Consider the following 26533-nt stretch of genomic DNA (forward strand, 5'->3'; position numbering starts at 1 on the left):
CTGGATCCAGCCGGCAAAGCCACGCCTTTAATCCTACTGATATTGCTTGGTAAATTAAAGACTCATGTGGTCAGAAAAAGAGAGATATACAGTAAAGAGAGATTCAAAGACAAAGAAAATTTTTAAATGGTTTACAGTGTGTTAAAAATATATGCAGACTAAAAGTTGAAGTTCTTAAAGTAAAAAACAAAAAAAAAAAAGGAAGAGAGTTGTTGTGTGTGGTAGCACACGCCTTTAATCCCAGTGCCTAGAAGGCAGAGACAAACAGATCTCTGTGAGTTCAAGGTGTAGTAGTGTACACCTTTAATCCCGAATGCCTGGGAGGCAGAGACAGGCAAAGACAGCCTGGTCTACAGAGTTACTTCAGGTCAAAGATACAGAGAACCTGTCTCAAAAAGCAAAAAGTTAAAAGTAAAAGTAAACGAAATAGAGGTTAAAACAAAGCTGTACAAAGATGGAAAATACACAGAGAATCTTGATACTGTATGCTATTATGCTCTCTTTGAATTATTTGAATACTGAGGAAGGTGCAACAGCTGCTAAAAGATATTTATTTATAAATGCTGCTCAACTAATCCAACATAGATATTTTAAATTTGGATTTAAGGATATGATACTTTGGAAAAGAGTTTCTTATTTTGTTTTCACAGAGGATGAGACGCTGTTCATTTCTTCTATTCCGATTTGGTATGATGGACCACGCCCTCCTGAAGGGTTGGTGTGAACACCTTCAAAAAATTGCTTCGCTCAACTGCCAACTGAGATGAAACTAGCACACAGGTTATACCATGAAAGACCTAATTAACGACGCCCCCATTCAGCAGGAAGCAGTTTGAAGAGAAAAAACTGCACCCATATTCCCAAATATGGTTTATAAACGTTCTTTTACATTTAAAGGGGGATATGATATAGGTATGAATAGTTTGCATTAGTATAGATTTTGCTTTATTGATAGAGATTTAAGGTCAATTTTGTTATATGTATAAGTGTTTCTGATTTTTATTAAGGTATTGTGATTGTGTAGTTCCTTATTAAAATGTAATGTATAATTAGGAAATATAGGTTGTTGATAGATAATCATAATAGTCAAGTTTGTAGTCATGTTAGTTAATATTTTCTAGATATATATTTTAGATAGGCATTCTTCATGTCTTTCAAAGATTACAGAATAGGACATTTAATGTTTTAATAACTTAGGACTTTTCATAACAATGAGACACTCTGCTCCTGGCAGCACCAATCTACTTCAAGAGGAAGATGGGCATCGAAGAGGCACCTTATGGAGTTTGATAGCCATTTGGACAAGAAACTGCTCTTGCCTGGACTATTGCATAAACTGGACACAGAGAACCCACAGAGAGAGGACTACTGAACTTGCCTAAGGTGAGATGATCTTTCGGGGTTCCTGATTCATGAAAGAGTCTGCACGACATTCTGCAGGACACAACAGATAGTGACTGAACTGACTTTGAATTTTCCTGCTTTATGGAAATGTCTGCTGGATAGCATGGGCCTGAAGGCTGAAGATGGATGCCCCAACAGTACAGAGGAACTTTGGGTGACTGTCCAGGCAGCGAGATGTCTAGGTCATATCTAGAGTTTTAAAAGTTGCTTTTTTTCTTGTTTACTTAAGTAATATTATATCTTTCTGGAGTCTTTGATGGAGTTAAGAATAGTTAGTTATAGTTTTCCTTAGTTATGATAAAGATTATTGTAACTTTTACTTGATAACTGTTTTGTTATATGTAATTTTGCTATGTTAAAGTTAAAGCCTTTTTTTTTTGTTTAAACCGAAAAAGGGGAAATGATGGAGGAAGGTCATTGGCTAATAAAGGAACTGCCCTGGCCCATTTTATTGGTTAGAAGATAGGTGGGAGGAGAAAACAGAACAGGATACTGGGAGGAAGAGGAAGTGAGGTCAGAGACTCCACAGCCCTCTCGGGAGCAGACGCCTCAGAGAGAGACACCATGCCCCGCTCCCGGGATGAAGCTCCGACCCAGGATGGACTAGGCTGGAATCTCCCCGGTAAGCACACCTTGGGGTGCTACATACAGATGATTAGAGGTGGGCTAAATTAATATGTGAGAATTAGCCTAGAAGAGAATGGGCCAGGCAGTGTTTGGAGGAATACAGTGTCCGTGTAATTATTTCGGGGCATAAGCTAGCCGGGCAGGTGGCCGGGGTGTTGGGGACGCAGCCCCACCGCCACCCTTATTACTTCACAGCACTGCAAAAAAATTAGTAAAAGAGATACTTTTCCTTAAATGGGCACTGTGGAAACTCAGAGGGTTTTTTGTTTTTAATTGTTGGTTTTGTTTTTGTTGTTATTTTTTGAGACAAGGTTTCTCTGATTGTCGTGGAACTCACTCTGTAGACCAGGCTGGCCCCAAACTCAGAGATCCACCTGCCTCTGCCTCCTGAGTGCTGGGATTAAAGGTGTGCACCACCACTGCCCGGCTGCTGTAAGGCTTTTTGATGCAGCCTTTCTGGAAAGTACTTTGACAGAGGCAGGATTTGTTAAAGGGGTAGCCAGCAGTGGAAAAACTTAGGAATTCTGAAGTTATTAGAGAAGTGTGAATGTAGAGGAACAGAGAGGAGTGGCAGATACATTCTGCGGCCACCAAAGTCGTAGCCCGCGGTTCTGCCGTGGGTGGTGCTCTTTTGTCATCCCCGTGTAAATCTTAGCATGGCATCATTTTAATGGCTGCATCGTACTAGTATGAAGGATGCAGCAATGATGCTTGACCCATTGGTTGCCTGCTGATGGACCCTTGTTCCTGTTCAGTGCTGCTTAGACCTCTTCCCCAGTGAGGGCACGTGAACATTTTCTGTGTTCTGGGAGGCTTCCTTAAGTTCCCTGAAGCACACTTACTCTGTTAAAGGATCACAAAAATAAAGCTCTCAAAACCTGTTTTCCAAATTGCTTTTCTAGAAAGGCTCAGCAGCAAGTGTCTCACCAAGTTTCTCAGCACTGTGCTGGTTCAAGCAGATAATACTCATTTTCCTTCTCCAATGAAACTTAATTGCTTTTCAACCCTTAATTTAAAAATATTAATTACTTTATAAAATAATTAGCATGTGTCACACACAGGTCATATTATCATTTGGGTCTGAATTGTCCCCCAAAGGCTCCTGTGTTGAAGGTTTTGCTCCAGTGCAGTGTTCGGAGGTGGGGAAGTGGTTGGATCCTGAGGGCTCTGGTTTTGTCAGTGGACAGTTTCATTGATAGCATTATTCAGAGCTGGTGGGAGCTTGAGGAAACAGGTCACTGAAAGGGTGCCTTGGAGGATATATCCCTGCCTCCAGCCTTCTCTGCGTCCTGCCACCATGAGATGATGATCAGCTTCCCTCTACTCTGGAACCAGCTACCTGTGGACTACCACCTCTGAAACCATGAGCCAAATTAATCTTTTCTACCTAGAAACTGTTTTCTTTAGTTTATTTACTTTTATGTACATTGGTGTTTTGCCTGCAGGTGTGTCTATGTGAGAGTGTCAGTTACTGAGTTACAGTTGTGAGCTGCATGTGGGTGCTGGGATTTGAACCCAGGTTCCCTGTGATAAGAGAAAGAGCGGCTCTGCTGGTGCAAAAAAAAAATCCAATTAGGTCAAATCAAACCAAATCTAAATGCCCATCGTTTTATTAAGTAAGATGCTCTCGGGTGGCCCAGCACATGGCGGGGAGACAGGACAGCAGGGAGCCCATGCAGACCCGAAAACCACGTGTTTCTCCTCTAGGAGTTCACTTAAATACCCTATGGCATGCTGGGATTTGGACTCCAGAGCAGTGCAACTCCCAAGTCAGGGGCTGGAGGCTATGCCCCCAACTTAACACCCTGGAAGAGCAGTCAGTGCCCTTAACTGCTGAGCCATCTCTCCAGCCCACTGTAAACTGTTTTTGTCAGTTTTGTTTTAATCACAGTGGTAGAAAGTCTTGACACTGGTCACAAAACCAAATTGTTTGAAAGTGTGAGAAAGGTCAACCCTGCCCTACCCTGCCTGACCAGCTCCCTCCCCAAAGGAGACAGAATTCAGAAATTCAGAATCTGTATCTCTGTCTATTTGTCTGTCTGTATCATGTATGTATCTCTCAATCTCTCTCTCTCTCCCCCCCCCCCAATCAGGAGAGGGTCTCCCTAATATACCTGGATCTCTGGTAGACCAGATGGATTTGAACTTCGCCTGCCTCTATTCCAAGTGCCTCTATTAAAAGACATGCAGCATCGTGCTTGGTTAAGGGACCATAATTCTTACTACTGCCTAGGAGCTCCAATCCTGCTTTTTATCCCGGAGAAGCTCTCACAGATTTCCCTTGATCATGCAGCACTCTTTTGGATAATGTTTTATTTCTTCATTTGAAAACCTTTATATGAATTCCTTTTAATTCCTTGTGGTAAAATGCACATGACATAAATTTTGACCATTTTAACTGTTTTCAAGTGGCACAAAGCACACTCACAGTACTGTATAGCCATCACTTCCATGCATCTCCATAGCCCTCTAACCTTCTAACCTGAAACTCTATCCCCATGAAACAGCAGCTGCCTGGCTCCCCATACCCTCCTTTGTCATTTGCTGGCCATTCTTTCTATCTCTATGGATTCGCCTATCCTCTTATAGAAGAATATTTGCATAATGCTTGTCCTTCTGTGTCTTTGTCTTTGCACCCACTTTGTCCTCATTCATCCTTGGGGTCCTGCCATTGTGGGGTCTGAAAGACCCTCAGAGAGGACCTTTCCTCTGATGAGGAAGACCCCAGAACCAGGACACTCCGAGACCAAACCACAGGATGCAATTAGCAAGAGGTTTATTGAGTAGACACAGGTACCTGCGGGCAGCAAGATCTCTTGGAAGACTTGCGTGCCTGCCAACTGGAGGGCAGGCTTTTTATAGGGAAGAGCAAAAAGCAAGTTTACAGAAGCAAAAGTGTGGTTATCGGAATGAGGCGGGGGGGGGGGGGGGCATGAATGGTTTCCTCTCTCAGCATGGATGTCTGGCAACAGTCATCCTGTTCCTATCTTACAGATATCCTGTTTTGCAGTCAACCTGCTTTGTTGATGTCCTATCTTATCGATATCCTGCCTTGCAGTCTTCCTATCTCATAGACATCCTGCTCTCTCAAGTACATGGGATGTTCTTACGAAAGCAGGCTGGCTGCTGATCCGGAGAATTTTTTTTAAGCAAACAGGACGTTCCCCCAGGAGCATGCTAGCTGCGGGTTTTGAGGAGGGGGTCTGTAGGGTCTTTCAGGGTCCAGTCATTGTGGTCACTGCCCACTGCTCTAGGAGAGCTGAATGAACTGGCCATGTAGGAGTGTCTATCCCCTACCTTCAGCCTTGATCTCATGGTCCTTGAGGGCTCTCTCCTGGCTTTCTTTTCCAGACTTTGAACCCCCAAAAGCTTGCCTTTGTTTTGGAGATTCTGTCTGGCTGCCTGGAATACCAGAAGTTACTGACCATCGTGGTGGATGCCTTCTATGTGCGGGATGGTCAGCTCTGCCTGTGGGCCGACTACAGCCTCTTTGAGGGTGTGTATAGTCACTACCCATATGTCCGTGAGGCCCAGGCCTGCTGCCCACTCCAGACAGGGACTAGAGAGGAAACTAGCCACAGACCTTGGCAGGTTGACTTGAAAGAGGCCAACAAGCGGCAAGCTTCTGGACACAGAAGGCGGCTCCTCATGCTTCTGCTGCTCTTTCTCTCACTTGGTTCTCACGTACCCATAAGTATGTGGCCCAGGCTAGACATACTGTTTCTTGGGGAAACTGAAACCTGGGTCTTGAGAACAGAGTGCAGCCTTTGCCCCGCCCCCAGCCACTTATCTGGAAGAGAATGCCCCTGAGGGCAGATTGGGCCAAATGACGCAGCTCTTGAGGTTTGTTTGTGACCCTAACCCTGATACCTGTGGAGAGACTAGGCATATGGTAGTCTGGATCATCCAGGGAAAGATTAAATATGAGAGCCACCTCTGACCACTGTCCACATTCACAGAACATGGTGACTATTGTGGGCAGTAGCTGGTGCTACCATAGGGTAGAGAGACGTAGAACATGCTGTCGGCCTTAATTCTGGCCCAGGGGTAGAGAGCTGAGGGCTGTGCACACTGGTAGGCTGAGACAGGTAGCTGGTTCCAGATGCAAAACTGGGCTGACCCTCATTGGCTCAGAGACAGAAACACAGCCTCATCAGAGAAGCTTCCATCCCCAAAGACTCAGAATGACTCAGCTCACAAAATCGACAAAACTAAAGATGATATCACTTTTGCCCAGAGAAATTCTGGGATTTCTGAGAATTAACCAAATGCAGTGTGTGGAAGCCAAAAGCCCCTAGTGGCTAGTTCTACAATCACTGTACATGAAGTGGTAGTTGCCATATGGGCCTGTCCTTGTGTGCCCTGACAGAATAAGGGGCCTGCAAGACTCTCAGCAGCTGCAGAATTCTCCCAAGGTCACACACAGAGCCCCTCTGCAGGGCAGCTGGGCACTCCTCACACCAAGCTCTCTCCCCAGTAATATGCTACCTGGCCATGTTCCAGCTGGATGAGCTCGGCTTCCAGCTCTTCTGCAGCATCATCAAGTCCCAGCCTGTGCACAAGACTTGCAAGGTGAGTGCTACTGCCCCCAACACAATACTGCGGTTGAGGTTACCAACCAGGAAGGCAAGAATTTGGGGCCAGATGTGTATCTGATCGACCCCACTTTTTCCTTTAGCTAGAGAAGCTGGCAGGTTCATCTTTTCTCTGCTTAATACCGTCTGACAGCCCTGTATAGTACAATGTTGTCTATCTCTGACTATCTGGTTGGTTTATGAAGGACCGGCTTTCCTACCTGCACATACCCCATGATGGATAAGCAATTAGAATTATCTGAAGCAAAGGCTTCATTTTTATGACAAGGAATTTAAAATTGATGGCATCTTCTCGGTGATGCTTTGGGACTGCTCTGGCCAGTTCTGCACTTGGCGTGATCTGTACTTGGCTCAGGCTTTGCTGCTTTGTGCTGGAATCCATAAGGATTATTAAGCAAACATCCACCTTGCCTCCTACACTGAGTCCCACAGTGCTGACTCAACAGATGCTTGGGGTGTAGATCACATATTGCTCTCAGGAAATGAACAGTGACCCCAGGCCAGTTCCTGGTCACTGACCAACCTAGGGAGCTCTGGAGGCTTGTGACGACAGCTCAGAAAACTCACATGGGAGGCAGGCCTTGTGGCTTATAATCCCAACAGTTTGGAGGCTGAGTTAGGAGGCCCAGCCTGAGTCCCTGTCTCATAGTTAAAAGAGAGAGAAAGAGAAGAGAAAGAAAGATACAGAGAAGGGAAAAAGACTGAGGCTAAAGATCATCTTATAATATTCCCTTGTTGGGTGGTGGTGGCACACACCTTTAATCCCAGCACTTGGGAGGCAGAGACAGGTGGATCTCTGTGAGTTTGAGGCCATCCTGGTCTACAGAGTTCCAGAAAGGCTCCAAAGTTACAGAGAAACCCTGTTTTAAAAAAACAATAAATAAATTAATAAATGTGGAGTATTTCCTTACCCTGTGTAGGCTCCAAATAAAAAGAAAACTCTAGGGAGCAAAGCTGCAGAGGTTGATTAGTGACCGACACAAGGCCTTCCCTTGTCCACTCCATACTCCATGCCCCATTGGGTGATTCTGGGCCCATAAGGGTCCCTCTACCTGCCTCAGAGACCTAGAAAGAAGCCAGGTGAAGATGAAGATCCAGCTGTTGGCACCAGGGTGGCCTGTCTTAGCTGCTGCTGCTGTGGTTAGGAGTGACACAGCAGAAAGTATCACAGCCCAGGTTGCTTGGAAGGCAGCCTCCACTGGGGACGCTGCCCATTCCTCCAAGACCACAGGCAGAAGAGCTCGAAGTCACCCCACACTCATGTAATAAGAACCTTCCAGATGGCCAAAGGCTACTTTTATGTAGAGTCTCACTATGTAGTCTTGACTGGTCTGGAACTCAATATATAAACCAGACTGGCCTCAAATTCGCAGAGATCCTCCTGCCTTTGCCTCCCAATTTCTGGTATTAAAGATATATGCCACAATGCCAACCAATGTTTTATTGGTTTTTGATTGTGTGCGTGTGTCACGATGTAGATATGTGCACATGTCAGTGCCCTCAGAGTCCAGAAGAGAGCCTTGGTGCCCCTGGAGTGGGAGTTACAGGCAATTGTAGGACACCAACATGGGTTCTAGGAACTGAACTCCGGTCTTTTGTAAGAGCAGGACATGATCATAACTAGTGAGCCATCTCTCTAGCCCTCCCCCCAAGTCAGGGTTTTCTTAGATGCACAGAGAGTCCCTTCCCCCACTCTGGCAGGATCTCTGCCCCCACATCCCAATGAGAACGGTGGCCTTGACCCTGCTGAGATGCTGGTGTGAAGGTGTGGTGATGAACAGGGGAATAGAAAGAATGCTAGGACGTACCCAAATGGGATTGGACCAGCACAAATGAGGTGAGAACCCCAGAGGCCAGCCACAGAGGCCAGCTTCCCCTTCAGGTGCCAAGACTGACAGCTGAGAGATTAGGAAGTGGGTGATAGGACCCTGGCCCTGGGTAAGGACTGAGAAGATGAGAGGCCATAGAGGTAGGTGATGAAAGTGGGCAGGCTGCCTGCCAAGCGGGGAACTGTGGAAAGCTCTGGAACCATGGTTCTCAACCTTCCTAATGCTGCAACCCTTTATTTTTGCTACTACTCCATAACTGTAATTTTGCTACTGTTATGAATTGTAATGTAAATATTTGATATGCAGGATGGTCTTAGGTGACCCTCGACCCCCACGTCCAAAGGAGTCATGACCCCCAGGTTGAGAAATGCTGCTCTGTTTGGAATAGGGTTGCAGGCCACAAGGAATTGATCCTCACAAGAGATAGGTGAGGATGAAGCTGATGAGGACAGGAGTCACACTGGGAGGTCATAGCCTTGTTCGCCGTTGTCCTCTCAACTGGCCGTGTACTTCCAGGGTCACTTCCCAAATACATTTCCTGCTTCCCAGTACCAGCTGTGTTTCTTGTGTCACTACAGAGCTCTCCTGGGCTCTGATGTGGTCCCTGGATCCTGCAAACAGGATAATGGCATAACTGTAGCCCCAGGGCCATTGACTTTCCCTTCTGATTGGCTTTGGAGACTGCCTCAGTCTCAGGGCTGAGGTCAGACAGCAACTGTGAATGGTCAGATGACAACCCACCTTCCAGAGCTTAGGGCTTTCCCAGCCCTAGCCCTGCAGTGCTATAGTGACAAGGTTACAGGGACAGAAAATGACATTATTACATTCCCAGCATTAGACATCCCACTGGACTTAGGCAGGGTAGGAGGCAGGCAGCCGTCTGTGTGTCCCTGTAGCCTCTTACCCAGGAGTGGAGCAAAGGGCCTTCCAGGCCTGGAAGCTGAATAAATGTCCACCTGCAGTGTGTGTGACCCCCTGAATGTCACAGCCTGTTCTGGCCCTTAAGAGGAGTGCTGGGGCATCAGTGGGTGGTGTCTGAGCCACAGCCGAGGTGATCAGTGACTTTCTACCTCAGTTCCTCAGGTTCTTCTTTAACCCCTTAAACTTGTGCTCATGGATCAAGGACGAGTGGAGCCTCATCTATGAAACATCCCATGTGAAGGAGAACTGGATTGACCCTCTGATGAGGTGGGTCAGCTGTGGCAGGATATTGGGTCTCTGAAAACTGTCTGGTGCCTACTCCAGGTGTCTCGGGCGGGGGGGGGGGGGGGTGCTCCTCATTCCCTTCCTGCTCATGGAAGCTCTGTGAGAGGCCAGATCATGACCCAGGTCAGGGTGAGAGGCCTGAGATGCAATGGATCTATCTACCACAGCCGGTGGCAGGGACAGCAGGATGCAGTGTGGAGCTCCTAGATTCCTCTGAGAGGACTGGGTTAGCCTCATATCTTTCTTCCTGGGGACGGGCAGATAGGCTGGACCCAAGTACACTGTCCATGTGCTAGCTACGTGTAGGAGGCTTTGGCCCCATAGTGGGGTTCCTCAGAGCTACTCCTTTGCCAGGAGAGCTCTCCTGTCCCAAATGATCCCCACTGTTAGCAGTTAGGACAAACTCCCCCAAATGAGGAGACAGCTGTGTGCTATTTCCATACTTACCACAACCCTCTCTGGGACCAGCCTCAGCACAGGCCTACAGCTGCTTCCCCACACCTACCCTGAAGCTAGAGGCCCAGTCCAGGCGTAATCTGATGAGAACCCTTTGTTGTTAGACCTCAGGGCAGCCTCTCTACCTCTGTGTAGTCCTGGTTCTAAGATTGAGTCCGGGCGGTGGTGGTGCGCGCCTTTAATCCCAGCACTCGGGAGGCAGAGGCAGGTGGGAGTCTGAAACCATTTCAAGCCATGCATCTCCCCTTGAGGAGCCTGACAGGAGGAAACTCTGAACAGGCTGCTCATGATAGCCTGGGTCCACTCAAGATCTGGAAAGTGAAACGGGGATTCCTAGACCTCTGGGCCACCTATCAAGACCCATCTAAAATCCCTGCTCCACGGGACCTTGAGGCTGAACACAAGGACAGTTGGATGTCCCTTAGGGGAATGTGGCCCTCGCCCTACCCCCACTGTTCCCTGCACCTGTCAACAACAGTTCTGCTACAGAGCATTCCTTTCCCTTTGCCAGCTTCTTTTCCCTGTTCCCAGCTACCTCCGTCAGTACCATATGTACCACCTGTAGTAGCTTCAGACGCCAGTTCCTGCTCATCCTTAGAGAGCTCCACATCCCTGAAGTGGGGGCGTCTCAACCTCCCAGCTTTCCTATCCCATGGACCTCAGTTTCCTCATCTGTGCAAAGGGAACCTTGATGCATGTACTGAAAAGTGTGTCTTAACTGACTCACAAGTTAGTGAGGAAAAGTCACCTGCTCACCATCACCTCGCCCTGAAGGACAGCCAAACACTAAGGGTCCTTAGGATCCCAGGGGCCAGCTTCTTAGCAACCTGTTTAGGATGCGACTCTAGCGCCTTCTCTACTTTTGCCTTCAAGATGGCAGCCAGAGGTCCAGGAGCTGATCAACCAACTGGAGGGAGTGCCAACCGATCAAATTCCTCCCTTGAAGACCAAGGCCAAGGTCACAGAGCCCAAGGAATTCAACCTGACTGTGCCAAAGCCCCGTGCCATTAGAATGCCTGAGCCTGTACCCACTATGGCCAAGCCAAAGCCTGTGAGTTGGGCATTTGTGCTGGGCATGGGTCTGTACCAGCAGGATGTTCAGACGGGGAGAACAGACTGTAGGGGCCTCATTGGGCAGCAGGGCTCCTCCAGGGTCAAGGGTGTACTGGACCACCCAGTAGTATTCAGTGACCCACAATACACCTCCCACCCCCGACACCCTCCACACCTACACAGAGAAGGAAGTTGGCTGATCCAGAGGCCATCACATTCTGAACCCAATTAGGAGGTGCTAAGTGATACTACCTAGCCATGGTTTAGACCTACCTGGGTAATGCTTAGAGCTCACCATTAGTCATTGCACCCACCCTCCCCATTAGATAGTATGCTTGACAAACACGGTGTATATGCTTCTCAGGCTTGCTCAGGATTGTCTGCCTGAGTCCCAGAATGCCTGGCCCCTACTCTGTCTCCTCTACTGAGAACCTCTCTATCTCCTGTTTGTTTCTGATTTATCAGTCAGGATGCTCTGAACTGCCAGTAACAGGAAACTACAGGCCAACTTGCTTAGACAATAGATCACCAGTATTAAAGTAGAAATAGGCTTCAGATATAGTTTGATCAGGGTTCCAGATCTGTTTCTCTGTGACTGCCTCTACTCTAGTCTCCTCTGAAAGGGAATTTCATCTTTAGACTAACTTAATCTCATTTTAGTTTTGTTTTTTTTTTAATGAATCCAGGTCTTGTGTCTACATTGTACATTCATTGTCTAGGACAGGAAAGAATATATTGGGACAAGAGCTATTCAGAAAAGTCTGATTGGTCCTGCTCAGACTGTCTGAGTGCTAAATCCTGACTAGACTGTGGATTCCGCAAGCTCTAACACTGGATTCAGCCTCCTGGGTCAACCTGGTCCTCGTAGAATGAAGGACTATAGAGGAGTGAGAAGAGATGGCCCTGGGGCTCCCACATCTCACCCTAGTTCCTCCATTTTTCAGGTCTCAATGAAAATTTTCTCATTCCAGAAGCTCTGCTGAGTCCCCCACCCAGTTTTCTTCTTGACCCATCTTTTCTCCATATGTTTACAATCTGTGGATCTGCTCATGGCCTGGCTCTTCCTCCATTTTATTCACGCCGTATTTCCAACACAGGTGGTTAAGTCCTGGCTTAGAAAAGGCATTCAATAAATGTGTATAGAGGATGGATGGATGAGTAGATGGATGCGGGGGATAGATGAATAAATGGATACATGGGTAGTGGATAGATGATAAGTAATCAGATGTATGGATGGGTAGATAGGTTACTGGGGCTTTGTTGCTAAGCAACTCCACAGTTTCCCCATCTGCAGGATCTCTGATATTTCTGGTGCCAACTCCTCAAGAATTAATCCCGATAGCCACCTCTCTTTCTGTTTGTTCTGCTTGACTGAGGGACAGTTGTGCTTGTCCCCTCACTATGGCATAGTAGACCTTCCCAGAGCTCACTTCTGTATTGGCAAAGCCTGCGTCCAACACCTTCCATGCTCTGACCCATGGCCAGGACTCCTTTTCACCTCCTAGGAGCTATGGGTGCCTGAAGGCATAGACAATGAGCCAAAAATGCACTCTAATCTCTGGCAGTGTCCTTCTACCCCCCCCCCAAGTTGGTGGGCAGCCAGGGGAGGTCACAGTGCAATGGGGGAGGGAGAGGGGAAGGAAGGAGATATAGCCTTCCAGTATGGACTCAGAGCATGGAGGACACAGGCTTTGTCAATACAGAAGTGGGCTCAGGGAAGGTCTACCATGTCATAGTGAGAGGACAAGCAGAACTGTCCTTCAGCCAAGCAGAACAACCAGAAAGTGTGAGTGACACATTCTCAGGTGGGCTGGAACCAACATAGCTCCTCCTAACTGTTAGCAAGAAAGAAGCCAAGAAAACAGGCCCTTGGTAAAACCTTTTAAAGCAGGTGGGCAAGACTGGAGATGGCCCTGGGTGTGAGGGACACAGCCACAGGGGAAGGCCTTGGTGAAAAAGAGCACGAGGGTCCCCAGTGAGGGTCATCAAAGCCTGGGGCAGGGCAGCCAGAGGAAGAGGAGAGTTTTAGGTTTGGATGAGCTGACTTAGCCATATCTTTAAAACATGCAGAGGGGAAGGCAAGGACTGGAGAGACAGGCTTAGGGATCTCAGGCTCAAGGGTGACCAGACTGGCTCCTCACCTGCTCCGTGATGGACACAGCTCCTCCAGGGACTATGACTATGACCTGGAGAACAGGCCAAAGACTTAAGGTCCCTTCATAGCACAGACAGCTTGCCTTTTTTTTAAAAAAACAATGTATGGCACTCTCTGACCCCTCTGCCTACCCCTTCTGTCCTAAGAATTGGCTGCCTCCCCTTGGACACCATGGCTTCTCATCTGGAACAATGACCTGCCCTCAGTGCCCTGGCCTTACAGCTCTGTCTACCCTACCCCCCATACCTGCTGCCTGTCTGACCGTCTACCCTATGGGTCACTAACCACAGACTTGCTTTCCTCTCTGCCCCTCCACCAGGTCCCTCAGAGCACCTACCAGGAGCCCAAGGAGCAGCAACTTCTGCAAATGATCAAAAGATACAACCGCCGGAATGCTGAGGTGGCCATGTGGAGCCCCTGTTTCCCTAGACACCCCATTGGGCTATGAAGAGCAGGGGAAGGGGAGAAGGCTGGGGACCTTAGGCATAGCACACTCATTCTACCATCAACCCCCCCACACACATGCACAACGGCCTGTGGACCCTGGGTTACTGCCGGTGGGGAAAGAACAGCATGGTATCATGGCAGGAGCTGCTGCTGAGAGCGAACATGGACGAGCTACGGTGTGCCATGCCCCGGTTACGCAGGGATCCCCAAGCACAGGTAATGCCCAGCCTCCGGGGTGAGCCCAGTCTTTATGGTAGCATTTTTCATATGCCATAAAATTCTTCCTTCTGGGGCTGAGGATGTAGCTCTGTTGATAGAGTGTTGCCTGGCATTCATGAACCTGTGGGCTTCATCCACAGCACCACATAAGTCAGGTGTGGTGGTACATGCCTGTAATCCAATGTAGTCTTTAACTCAAGAGTTAGAGACAGAAGGATCAGTAGTTCAGGTCATCCTTGCCTGTGACCACCTGTGCCACAGCACACTTGTGGAAGTCCAAGGGCAGCTTGCAGAAAGTGTTTCTCTTCTACCATTTGGTCCCAGGGATTGAACGTAAGACATCAGACTCAGCAGCAAATGCTTTTACCCACTGATCCAGCTCCCCAAACCCACACAGAAAGACAAGAAAGACTGGTTGTAGCAATGCCCACCTTTAATTCCAGCACTCAGAAGGCAAAGATAGTCCATATCTTTTTTAGTTTGACCCAGCCTAGTCTACATAGTGAGTTCCAGGCCAGCCATAACTAAATAGTAAGACGCTGTCTTAAAAATAAAATAAAATAGACAAGTGGTGGTGGTGTATGCCTTTAATGCCAGTGCTTGGGAGGCAGAGGCAGGTGGATCTCTCTGAGTTCAAGGCCAGCTTTGTCTACAAAGCAAGTTCCAGAACAGCCAGAGCTGTTACTCAGAGAAACCCTTTCTCAAAAATACTAATTAATTAAAAGACTGGGTAACTAGGGACCATCAGAAAGAAGTTCTGACCTTCTTTCTGAAATAAATGAAAGAGAAACTCCTTCAGGAGTGGGGCCATCTGGGGCAGCTGTTTGAACAGGATCTAACAGCTGGGTAGTCCCAGGGCCATGTATTCCAGTCAGCAGCATGCTTAGGGCTCTGATGGCGGCCTTTGTGGGCTTTCCCCCAAAACTGGCACTTAAGGTCTCACCAACTTTTATCAAGGGACAGCAAGATGCATGGGGCAGACATTCAGCCCAAGAAAAGGGAGTAGGGCAGTGGATAACTCAGCCCTGGGGGATAACAGAGGAAAGGGATACTGAATCCCGAGGAAGTCAGCAATCCTATATGCTGACTACAGTCCCTAGGCCTAGCAGACCCTTTCCTTTCCTTGTTCCTAACCAGAAGGTTAAGCACCCCAGCAAGGCTTAGAGTGCAATGGAAGACAGAATGCCATCCTGAGGGGCCAAGGTCGGCACATGTGGATAGGTAGCCAGAGTGAGGACAGAAGGGAATGGGCGACCTTTCCAGGGACACTAGGCAGGCACAGATGCCGGACTACCTCTTCCTGATTTACAGGAGTTGGAGAAGCAGCAGCAGCATCAACCTGCACCCCAAATACGCAGGACTTCAAATCTGACCTTCTACAAGGTGAGGGCCTTGTAGACTTCTTCTTCAGACTTCCCACCTGCCTGACTCAAGTAAGGCTCTAAGAATGGGAGCTGGAGCCGGGCGATGGTGGCGCACGCCTTTAATCCCAGCACTCGGGAGGCAGAGGCAGGCGGATCTCTGTGAGTTCGAGACCAGCCTGGTCTACAGAGCTAGTTCCAGGACAGGCTCCAAAGCCACAGAGAAACCCTGTCTCGAAAAACCAAAAAAAAAAAAAAAAAAAAAAAAAAAAAAAAAAAAAAAAAAAAAAAAAAAAGAATGGGAGCTGGAGGAGGCAAGGGACCCACAGACAGCTTCACCCTTGAAGTAGAGAGAGCCTAGCAGGGGACAAGTTAGAAGGGTTTGATGGCTGATAGCAGGACACTTGTTTTTGAGACACCTACCATCCATTCCTCCCCTCTGCCACAGCCTAACAACTTCCCAGTCAAGCTGAATACAGCCACCATCCTTCGAGAAGGGGCCTTATACCAGCGGCAGGTGGAGAAGGAACTGCAGAGGTGAGGGGCAGATGGCATTATCTAATTACTTCCTTTCCACCCTCAAGGGTATTGACCTCAAGAGAAAAGCCTAGAATAAGAGCCTGTCGTCAAGCTGCTCAGCAGAGAGGAGGGGGAGGCACTGAATTCATTGAGGAAAACACAAGCAATGCCAGGGCAAGGCATGGCATGGTGGCCCACATAATAATCTTAGCTCTTGGAAGGCTGAGGTGGGAAGATGGAGAGTTCTAGGCCAGCTTGGGCTACAGAAAGACATTGTCTCAAAATAAACAAGCAAAACCCACTTCAGTTTTTCCTAAGTTCTCAGCAACAAATTTCTCTCCACAAGTCAGCAAAACTTACAGTGGACAGCAGCTCAGCACTCTCTGGAGACAGCACCAGACCTGGTGGGGCTGGGGTTACAGCCCCAAGACGTCACCCTGAAGGTGCTAATTGCAGTTCCCAGCTGGCCTTCCCTAGACCTGTGGAATATAAATCAGGTTTCAAGTCCCCTCCTAGGGTTTGATTCGCTTTCTAGAACAGCTCACGGAACTCAGGGGCACACTTACTTAATCTACTAGTTTGTTGGAGAGATGCATAGAGCCTATAGGAGAACCTGTGGGTGTCACCCTACTCTACCGAGGTGCACACCCTCTAAGATTCTATCTGCTGAGCTGTCCAAGAGCTCATGTGAATTTGCATTTGCATGTTGTGGAGTCCTGGGGGGAGTAGGTGTGGTTGGCGGAGATGCTGGCCTCGTGAAATCAGCTCAACAGTCTTCCCTGTGCCCTCATAGATCCCAGCACTTGGATCCAGGTTTTGTCCTGGTCTTTCTGGTGACCCCCCCCCCCAGTTCAAAGCTACTTAGGCTTGGCCAGCTAACAATCAAACAAGCAGCCGAAGACAAAGTCCAGATCTGACAGCTTCACAGTCCACTGCCCATCTTTGAACACAAATCCCTCACAGGAGAAGGATGTGTGACCCGGAAGGTGTTGTCCTATTACTGTTCTCCAGTTCAGTCATGAAAGCCTCTCAGGACTCTCAGGCTTCTGTTAGTTCAGTTCCAAAAGTAGGAGTGGCTCAGCTCACACCGCCTGTCCCCTCCAGGATGAGGTGTGACTGGGGAAGGTCACTACCATTTCTTGCCCTGAGCCTCTCATGACAGTAAAACAGTATTGAATTTCCCTTGTTCTGCTACACATCAGTTCATGCCTTCAGCTACCTAGGCCATGCCTTGCCGCTAACACCCAAACCTTCCCGTGGAATCTTGGAATCAATCCCTGTGTTAGTATAGACCTGACTAGCAAGTGGCTGATTCTCCTTGGTCCATTCTCATTTATACAAAACAAGGAACTCCAGCTCTTTCAGAGCAAGAACACACAACTCAGTCCTACTGTTTGCTCCATGCTTTCACTCAGCAACACCTTTCTCAAACCTAAGATGTCCCTCTACCGGCCTGTAAGCTTGCTACAGCAATAGACACCATCTGGGTGTCTTCTAATTCAGTTCTGCTGTGGCACCATCTACCTGGAGGGGATGGTAAATGCCGCAAGGCAAGGGCTCTGTCCTCAAGACTGTCTATCCCAAGATGCCAATTGTAATCATCAAATAGGTTTTGTTGTTTATATGTGTCATTTTGTTCTTGCAATGCTGGGCATCAAATCCGGGGCCTTGAGCATGCCAGGCACGCCCCCTACCACTAATCAGCACCCTCAGGTCCCCAGGTAGTTTTAACTGTGCTTCTAACCAAACATATATAATTTGGGGTTTCATAACCCCTTTCTTTTTTCATGTTTAAGACTTATTTTTTACCATTTAAGATGCACATCTCTGTGTGTATATGGACATGTGTGTGCAGGTGCTTGAGGAGGCCGGAAGATACACTAGAGCTAGATTTAATAAAATAAATATGAGCTGCCTCTTGTGAGCTGGGATGTGAACTTCAATCCTCCTGATAGAACAGCAAGTTAAAAGCTAAACATCTCACCCAGACAGTGGTTTAAGCCCAGCACTCCAGAGGCAGAGGCAGGCAGATCTCTGTGAGTTCTAGACCAGCATGGTCTACAGAGCTAGTTCCAAAACAGCCAAGGATACACAGAGAAACCTTATCTTGAAAAAAACCAAAACTAAAAGGAAAAAAAAATGAAAAAAAAAAACAAACCACTAAACCGTCTCTCTTGCGTCCCTCCCCCATTTGATTAATTGGCTACAGAAGCTCAAAGAACCTGGGGTCAGGCTTAATTGCATATAGCAATTCACTGTAAAAAGCTTGACCGAGGGCACAGAGAAGAACTGCCTGGACAGAGAGTAGGAAACCAGGCTCAGAGCCTTACACCCCACTTAATCACCAGCCTCCAGGATCCTCCACCTGCTCAGTTCTCCAGAAACTCATGTGAACCCTGACCTTTATGTTACTTGGGGATTTGACATGTGTGTGATTCATGAAATTCTTGGTGTGTGCGGTTACCTCCCCTCCTGTCCAGTTTCCTGGACAATGCTGAGGGTGAAGCGGAAACTTCCAAATTCGGCTCCTGCTTGGGTCTTTCTGGTGACCAGCCCCATGCTGGAGGCGCCCAGAGACCACCTGTCTGTGCTTACCTCATTTGCATAAGAAAGACACTTGGGGCCTGGAGGGTTGACTCAAACGTTAAAGGCTAGTCTCACAACCAAAAATATAAGAGTTCGGTTCCCAGCACCCATGGCTGTCCCTCCAGGTATAAAAAAAAAAAAAAAAGACACTTAGAAATTCTCAAGTGTTTTAGGTGTCCAGTTGTATGGCAAGAAATGGGGATGAAAACCAGGTGCATGTCACAGTGTCATGAGCAATCTCTGGTCCTGCTGTGGTGGGGGGAAGGCAAGCAGGGCCATGTCAGGCTCATGGCTCCATTTTATAGAGATAATCACTGCTCTGTGAGTGAGAAAACAGACCAGTGTAGGGAAAGACTTGGAAAATACCTGCTCCCTTCCCCTTGACCACGCTTGCTTCTAGGACTCCACCCATGGGCCGTGGTGGACAGACAAGGACAGAGCAAGAGTGGACAGAAAAGTGGATGGAAGGAGGGTGAGGAGATGACAGTGGGTACATGGGAGAGACAGGCAGATGTGATTGTGAGTGAGCAGTATGGCTGAATGTTGTTTGAGGCTGTCCTCGCCTGAGAGGACCTATGACCTAATGGTCTTGATCATGAGGATTCCAGCTGCACGTCTGTCTCCCTTCCCCTAGAGTTGATAAGCTTGTAGATGGAGCTGGGGACTTCTCCGAGTTCCTCGAGTGGCAGAAGAAGATGCTGGCCAAGGACCTGGAGGAGCAGTTAGCCGCAAGCGAGTGCCGGCGGCTGCAAGGAAAACTGAGCCACGAGGAGGCCATCTTGGCCCGGCAGAACCTCATACAGGAAAACAAGCAGAAGGCCGACCAGAAGAAGGAGGAGGTGATGTACACTGTGTGGGAGTGGCCAGGACACAGTGGGACTTGAGCAGAGAGATCAAGTACCTATGCTGTGGTTGGCTACAGCCTGCCAGCCACAGTGACCTACATGGAGACATGGTTTCTTTATCCCCATCCTAACAGCCAGGGGTCCATGAGAGTTTCAGGTTACCTGTGCTGATGGTATTCCTGCTGCTTCCCAGAGGCCGCCCAGGTCTAGATTTCAGCTTTGTCTCTCCTTGGATGTGTCCCACCGAGAACAAAGCTCAAAGGCCACACTTGGAGGGCATTCCCATTACTTCTTTGAGTAGATTCCCTTGTGAATGTTTGTGTTTTTATTTATTTATTTATTTTGGATGAAGGGTTTCTCTGTGTAGCCCTGGCCTTAAACTCAAAAGGTCCACCTACCTCTGCTGGGATTAAAGGCATGCACCACTGCCACCCAGGTTGTATTCAATTGTAGGATTTGCTCTTCCTTTCTTCATTTACTTTGCTCTGCTCTGTTTGGTGCTAGGAACTGAACCCAGGATTGTGCCTGAGATGGGCATGCTCAGCTACCAGTTAAATCCCCTGCAGAAGCCGGGCGATGGTGGCGCATGCTTTTAATCCCAGCACTCGGGAGGCAGAGGCAGGCGGATCTCTGTGAGTTCGAGACCAGCCTGGTCTACAGAGCTAGTTCCAGGACAGGCTCCAAAAGCCACAGAAAAACCCTGTCTCGAAAAACCAAAAAAAAAAAAAAAATCCCCTGCAGAATGTTTCTCTTTTGAGAGTTTTTAAATTACAAATTCCATTCCACTAGAATTGTAGCTAGTAGAGTGCATGGCTACCGTATGCCAAGTCCTGGGTTCGGTCCCTAGTGCTATACAGGAAAAGCCAGTACAAATAAATCAAGAGAAGGGAGACATTTCATTTAGCTGGATGTGGTGGTTCATACTCAGTCAGGCCAGCACTTATGAGGGTGAGGCAGGAGGATTAACACGAGTTCAAGGGCAATTTGGAGAGTAAGACTTTGTCTCTAAAAGAAAAAAACATGTTTTCATGCTTAACAGTTATAGAACTTTTGAAGCAATTTCTTCATGCTGAGTTGTTGTGCTAGTTTGTATATTTTGAAGACTTGGTCCATTTCACTAAATTGTCAAATTTATAAGTTTACAAACTTGTAATATTCTTCTAACATATTTTTTAAAAAAAATTCTAGCCAGGTCTACATATTGAGATCTTGTCTGTATTAGTCAGGGCTCTCTAGAGGAACAGAACTGATAGAATTAATATGTATCTAAATACACACATGCATGCACACAGATATATATATATATACATAGATATATATATAATGTAATATATGTATATTATGTATATTACAGTGTCTTCCAGGCTGTGGTCCAACTAGTCCAACAATGACTGTCTATCAACAGAAAGTCCAAGAACTCATAGTCATTCAGTTCACGAGGCGGATGTCTCAGCTGGTCTCTAGTATATGCTAGAATCCAGAGTTGGCTCTAATGAACGCCAGTGAAGGAGTAGGCTTGTTAGCAAGAGTGAAGGCAGGCAAAGGGAGAGAATTTCCTTCCACCACATCTGCAAACAGAAGGTGTGGCTCGGGTTAAAGGTGGATCTTCCACCTCAAGAGATCCAGATTAGAAGTAGGTCTTCCCATTTCGATGATTTAACTCAGAAAAATTCCTCACAGGTGTATCCAGCTGCTTGCATTTTAGTTAATTCCAGATGTAGTCAGCTTGACAACCAAGAATAACCATAACATTGTTAAAAATGAACAATTTATTTATTTTGAACAATTTACTTTTTGTTTCACTGGTTTTCTCTGTTTCACCACTTCTGTCTCCCTCCCTCCTTGCTTTCTTTTTACTGTTTTTTTCAGCGTCTTGAGATGAGAACATAGGTTGCTGGTATGAGACACCCTGCTTATCTACTGTGAGGACTTAGTGTTTGATGGTTTCTCTTGTTCATGGCCTTATCTGTGTGCCTCCAATCCTGACATGTTGTACTCAGTTTCAAATAGCAGGTTGATGTATTCTCCCCATTTCTCTAGATTTCCTTCTTGCCCTGTGAATTATTTAAAAGTGTGTTGTTTAGCTGGGTGGTGGTGGCTCACGCTTTAATCCCAGCACTTGGGAGGCAGAGGCAGGCGGATTTCTGTAAGTTTGAGGCTAACCTGGTCTACAAGAGCTAGTTCGAGGACAGCTAGGGCTGCCACACAGAGAAACCCTATCTCAAAACAAACAAATAAATAAATAAAAAGTGAAAACAAATAAAACTAAAAAAAATGTTGTTTGGTTTCCCGGCATTTGTAAATTTTTTCCATTATCTTTGTTAGTACTTTCTAATTGGAATCTGCTATGGTTGGCGAATGTACTTTTTTTTTTTTTTTGAGACAGGGTTTCTCCATAGCTTTTTTTGGTTCCTGTCCTGGAACTAGCTCTTGTAGACCAGGCTGGCCTCGAACTCACAAAGATCCACTTGCCTCTGCCTCCCAAGTGCTGGAATTAAAGGCATGTGCCATCACTGCCCAGCTGCTTTTTGTTTTGAAACAGAATCTCGTCAATAAGCCAAACTGGCCTCAGATTTGTGACCCAAACTTGTGACCCACTTGGTCTCCTGAGTGCTGGGACCACCAGGCTTCTTGGCACCAGGCCCTATGTTGAGTTGTTGAGTTTTGCCCAGGATGGGCTCTTGCTGTGTCTTCCATCCATGGAGGGCACTTGAGAAGAAGGTGTGCTCTTTGGTCTCGGTGGTTCTCTGACGTCCATCACTTCTTGCTGATTAACAGTACTATTGGTTCCGTTCATTTGCTAATTCTGTCAAGTTGATCTGTGCGTTGTTGAGAAGAGGTTGAAGTCTACAAATATAACTGTGAAATTCTCCTTTTCTATTTTGGTTTTGCTTCCCATATTCTGCATCTCTGTTGCTTAGTACATGCAAATATGTAGCTTAATTGTCTCTGTGGAGTTGGGTCGTTAGTATTATGCTATGTTGTATCTTTGTCACTGGTAATTTTCCTTGCTCTGCTATCTACTTCAAATGATATTAAGTCCTTCTTTCCTTTTATTAATATTTGCATGAGGCATTTCCATCCTTTGGGTTTCTGTTTTTTTTTCCTACTTTTTTAAAAAATATTTATTTATTTATTATGTATACAGTATTGTCAGTATTCTGTTTGCATGTGTGCCTGCAGGCCAGAAGAGGGCACCAGATCTCCTTACGGATGGTTGTGAGCCACCATGTGGTTGCTGGGAATTGAACTCAGGACCTTTGGAAGAGCAGTCAGTGCTCTTAACCTCTGAGCCATCTCTCCAGCCCCCCATCCTTTGGGTTTTTGTTGTTGTTTTGTTTTTGCTTTTCAAGACAAAGTTTCTCTGTACAACCCTGGCTATCCTGGAATTCACTATGTAGACCAGGCTTGTCTTGATCTTACAGGGTTGGGATTAAAAGTGTGTGCCACCACCACCCAGCATTTTTTATATTATTGCTTATTTGTACATGTGTTTGGTGTGTGTGGTGTATATACTTATTAGTGTGAGTTTAAGTACATGTATGTGCAGGTACAGGTGTGTACACATTTATGGAGATCAGAGGTCAGTGTTGAGTGTCTTTCCTCAGTTTTATTTTTTTTTAGGTTTTCGACTCTCTATATTTATTTTGGGGAGGGCATGTGTCCCAGCATGCAAGCGGATGGTAGAAGACACGTCTGTAGAGCCAGTTCTCTCTGTTTGCCTTTACCTAAGTCCCAGGGATCAAACCCAGGCAGCTAGGCTTGAGAGGCAAATGCTGTTACCCACTATGCCTTTTTATGGACCCTCCTCCTTATTTGTTAAGACAAGGTCTCTAGATGAACCCAAGACTCACCAATTTGGCTAGACTGGTTGGTCAGAAAATTTCAGCTATCCACTCGTGTCCATGAGCTACTTCCTCACTGTAGCCCTGACTAGCCTGGAACTTTCTCTGTAGACCAAGCTGGCCTCAAACTCACGGAAAGTCACTTGCCTCTACCTCTCAGTTGCTGAGATTGAAGGCTGGTGTTATCACACCTAGGCCCTCTGCAGCTCTTTTAAATTGTTATTCAAAATATTATATAATTATGTATTAGACAGTTTTTTATTACTGTAACAAAATACCTAAAAAATCAACTTCAAAAGAAAAAAGATTTTGTTGGACATAAATTTTTGCAGTTTGTAATACAAGGTTTGTTGACCCCATTCTTTTAGGCCTGCGGCAGTGCATCAGGGTAGAAGCTTGTAATGGAAGAAAACTGTAGGAAGCAAAGATAAAGAAAAGGAGGCCAGTTCCATACCCTTTCAAGGTCATGTCCTCCCTAGCCTAACTATCGTTGGTTCTACCAGCTCCTAATAGTGTCATGTGTTAGGGAGTAAGCCTTAATTTGTGGACTGGTTAGTGGACATTTAAAATCCAAATTATAACAGTACATAATTTACCATAGTCTACTAATGATGTCATTTTGCCAGCTCAAATGAGCTGTGAGAAACTTACACACACACATACACACACACACACACACACACACACACACACACACACAGTAGCTGAGGTTGTTCACAACTGTAATTACAGTACTCATAAGAGTGACAGGAAAAGTAATTCAAGGTCATCCTCAGCTATAGAGTAAATATGAGACCACCTTGGCCACAAGACCTTGTCTCAAAATAAGATGGGCCAGCAAGATGACTCAGTGGGAAACGCAGAGAAAACTTGACCTGAGTTCAATTCCTGGATCCCATGGGGGACAGAAAAAACTGACTCCCAAAGTTTTCCACTGACCTCCACACGTTATGACACATGCATCATTAACACATACAATAATAAAAAATTGGGCTGGCGAGATGGCTCAGTGGTTAAGAGCATTGCCTGCTCTTCCAAAGGTCCTGAGTTCCCTCTTCTGGCCTGCAGGCATACACACAGACAGAATATTGTATACATAATAAATAAATAAATATTTAAAAAATAATAATAATAAATTAATAGAATATAGCCAGGTGGTAGTGGTGCACGCCTTTAATCCTAGCACTTGGGAGAAAAAGGCAGGCGGATCACTGTGAGTTCAAGGCCAGCCTGGTCTACAGAGTGAGTTCCAGGATAGGCTCCAAAGCTACAGAGAAACCCTGTCTCAACAAACCAAATAATAATAATAATAATAATAATAATAACAATAATAGAATATTGCATCACTGTTTTAGGTTGAGTCCTTTGACTTTCTTTTAGTACCTGAAAAATATTGTTCAACTTCCTCTGATTTGGGGGGCCATTCAGTTTTTCTGCCACAAACCAGGCATCAGTCCCCCTTTGGAGGCTTCATGATATTTTCTTTTCTTTTTTTTATTTTCGAGACAGGGTTTCTCTGTGGTTTTGGAGCCTGTCTTGGAACTAGCTCCTGTAGACTAGGCTGGTCTCAAACTCACAGAGATCTGCCTGCCTCTGCCTCCCCAGTGCTGGGATTAAAGGCGCGCGCCACCACCGCCCGGCTTTTCCTGTTGTTTCCTTGTCTTTGGTTTTCAGAAGTTTGACTATGACTTATCTTGGCACGTCTGAGCAATCTTAGCCACTTTCCTTTTAGCTCTGTTCTGCTCTTGGGAGCAATGACACAGACATTAGGGCTTTTGTTTGTTATAGCACCTCCAGGTTCCTGATGCTCGCTGAAGGTTTTTCCGTCTACTTTCCTTCCATGGTTCTAGCTGGACCAGCCCTGTTGTTCTGTCTTCTTTGGACCCTCTACTCTGTCTGCTGTTGAATTCACCTGTGCTCATTACTTTTTTTGTTACTGTGACCAAATATCTGACAGAAGGAATGTAAAGGAGGAAAGAATTATTTTGGCTCTTCAGGTAACAATCTCCCACAGTGAGGAAGCCAGAACCTCACCTCATAGGAGGCTTAGGCAGGAAGGTTGGGATTTTGAGGTCAGCCTGGGCTCCACAGGGAGACACTAACTTAAAAGAAGTGACCTGACTATTCTCCACCAAGCCCTGACCAGGGAGGCCAATATTGAATTCTAGCTTTCCACAGTGACCAATATTAGGAATTCTATCAACACGTATGAAAAAGATGTGTTTAAAATAATGGATGTAACAATGATCTTTTTAATGTGTGCATGTATGTGTGTCTGCATGTGTGTGTGTACAGGTGGACAGATGGATGAATGTGTTCATACTGGTATTTGAATCTAGGACCCTCTGCAGGATAAGCAAGTGCTCTAAGCTATATCTCCAGCAATGGTGGTATTTTTAATTTCATTCTAACACTGACTTGATTACTGGTTATATTTTCTTCTCTTAACTAAATTTATGCCCTTTTTAAAATTGGCGAACCTTACAAATAATAACCTGAACTGAATAAAACTCGCTTTTTACCAGCCCCCCCTCCCCCATCACAGCAGGACCAATGCAGGGTAGCTGTTCTGGTCTCAACACTGAACCCACTAGTGAGAAACAGTTCACATGCCGGTTGCCATGGGAACCGTTCTTTGAGTACATTTTTCCCAAAATCTTCATTCAGTCTGATGGAGCTTGGCAACTCTTGCAGTGCTTTTCCACTTGGCTCCCGTCACAAAGGACATCTAGCATGTTTTGTGGGCTTTTTTTTTTTTCTTGTAGTGTACAGAATTAAACCCAACTCCCCCTGCCAAACACACACAGGACAAGCACCTTATCACTGAGCTGCACCCCCAGCTTTGTGTTAGTTCTGAAGTTCTCCCATGCAGGTAACTCAGAGCTCCTGCTTGTTGTCATAGTGAAGAACATCCCTTATTTGGGTGCTGTCTTGTGGGAAGGAGAAGAACTGGAACTCAAGAGCTGGACCAAGGATGTGTTCATTGCCTCTTGTCCCTCAGCAACACCAGGCAGAACACAGGAAGCAGTCAAGTGTCTGACTCTAGACTCAGCCAGCTGTCTGCTCTGGCACTCACTTCCTAGTGATGCCAGTCTTTCTGTGGATCTGGCACATATGTCTCACCAAAGCCCCGTGCCCACCTGCAACCACCAATTTCAATGCCTCTTCTTCCACTCAGTCCCTTTTCTTTTTTTTTCTGTTTCTTTTTCTTTTCCTTTCTTTCTTTGTTTCTTTCTTTGTGTGTGGGGGGGGAGGGGGGAGACTCTAGTTGTGAGTTTTTTGTTTTGTTAGGGTTTCTTTCTTTCTTTCTTTCTTTCTTTTTTTTTTTGGCTTTTTCAGACAAGGTTTCTCTGTGTAACAGTTCTAGCTGTCCTTAAACTCACTCT

General features: G+C 46.4%; 1 protein-coding gene across 1 annotated transcript in view; it reads left to right on the forward strand.

Moving 5' to 3' along the window:
- Positions 1-26533, forward strand: part of LOC121436548 (cilia- and flagella-associated protein 99-like) — a 48507-nt gene that overhangs the window by 14280 nt on the left and 7694 nt on the right. Inside the window, exons 3-11 of the mRNA XM_041636549.1 lie at positions 5383-5527; positions 6509-6603; positions 9531-9643; positions 10991-11168; positions 13645-13725; positions 13914-13988; positions 15303-15374; positions 15801-15889; positions 19092-19296. Coding sequence (XP_041492483.1) covers positions 5383-5527; positions 6509-6603; positions 9531-9643; positions 10991-11168; positions 13645-13725; positions 13914-13988; positions 15303-15374; positions 15801-15889; positions 19092-19296 — 1053 coding nt within the window. The remainder of the gene's footprint in view (positions 1-5382; positions 5528-6508; positions 6604-9530; positions 9644-10990; positions 11169-13644; positions 13726-13913; positions 13989-15302; positions 15375-15800; positions 15890-19091; positions 19297-26533) is intronic.

Source organism: Microtus oregoni, unplaced genomic scaffold (genome assembly GCF_018167655.1).
Source record: "Microtus oregoni isolate MIOR12 unplaced genomic scaffold, Mior012 000049F_ref0000343, whole genome shotgun sequence".
NCBI lineage: Eukaryota > Metazoa > Chordata > Mammalia > Rodentia > Cricetidae > Microtus > Microtus oregoni.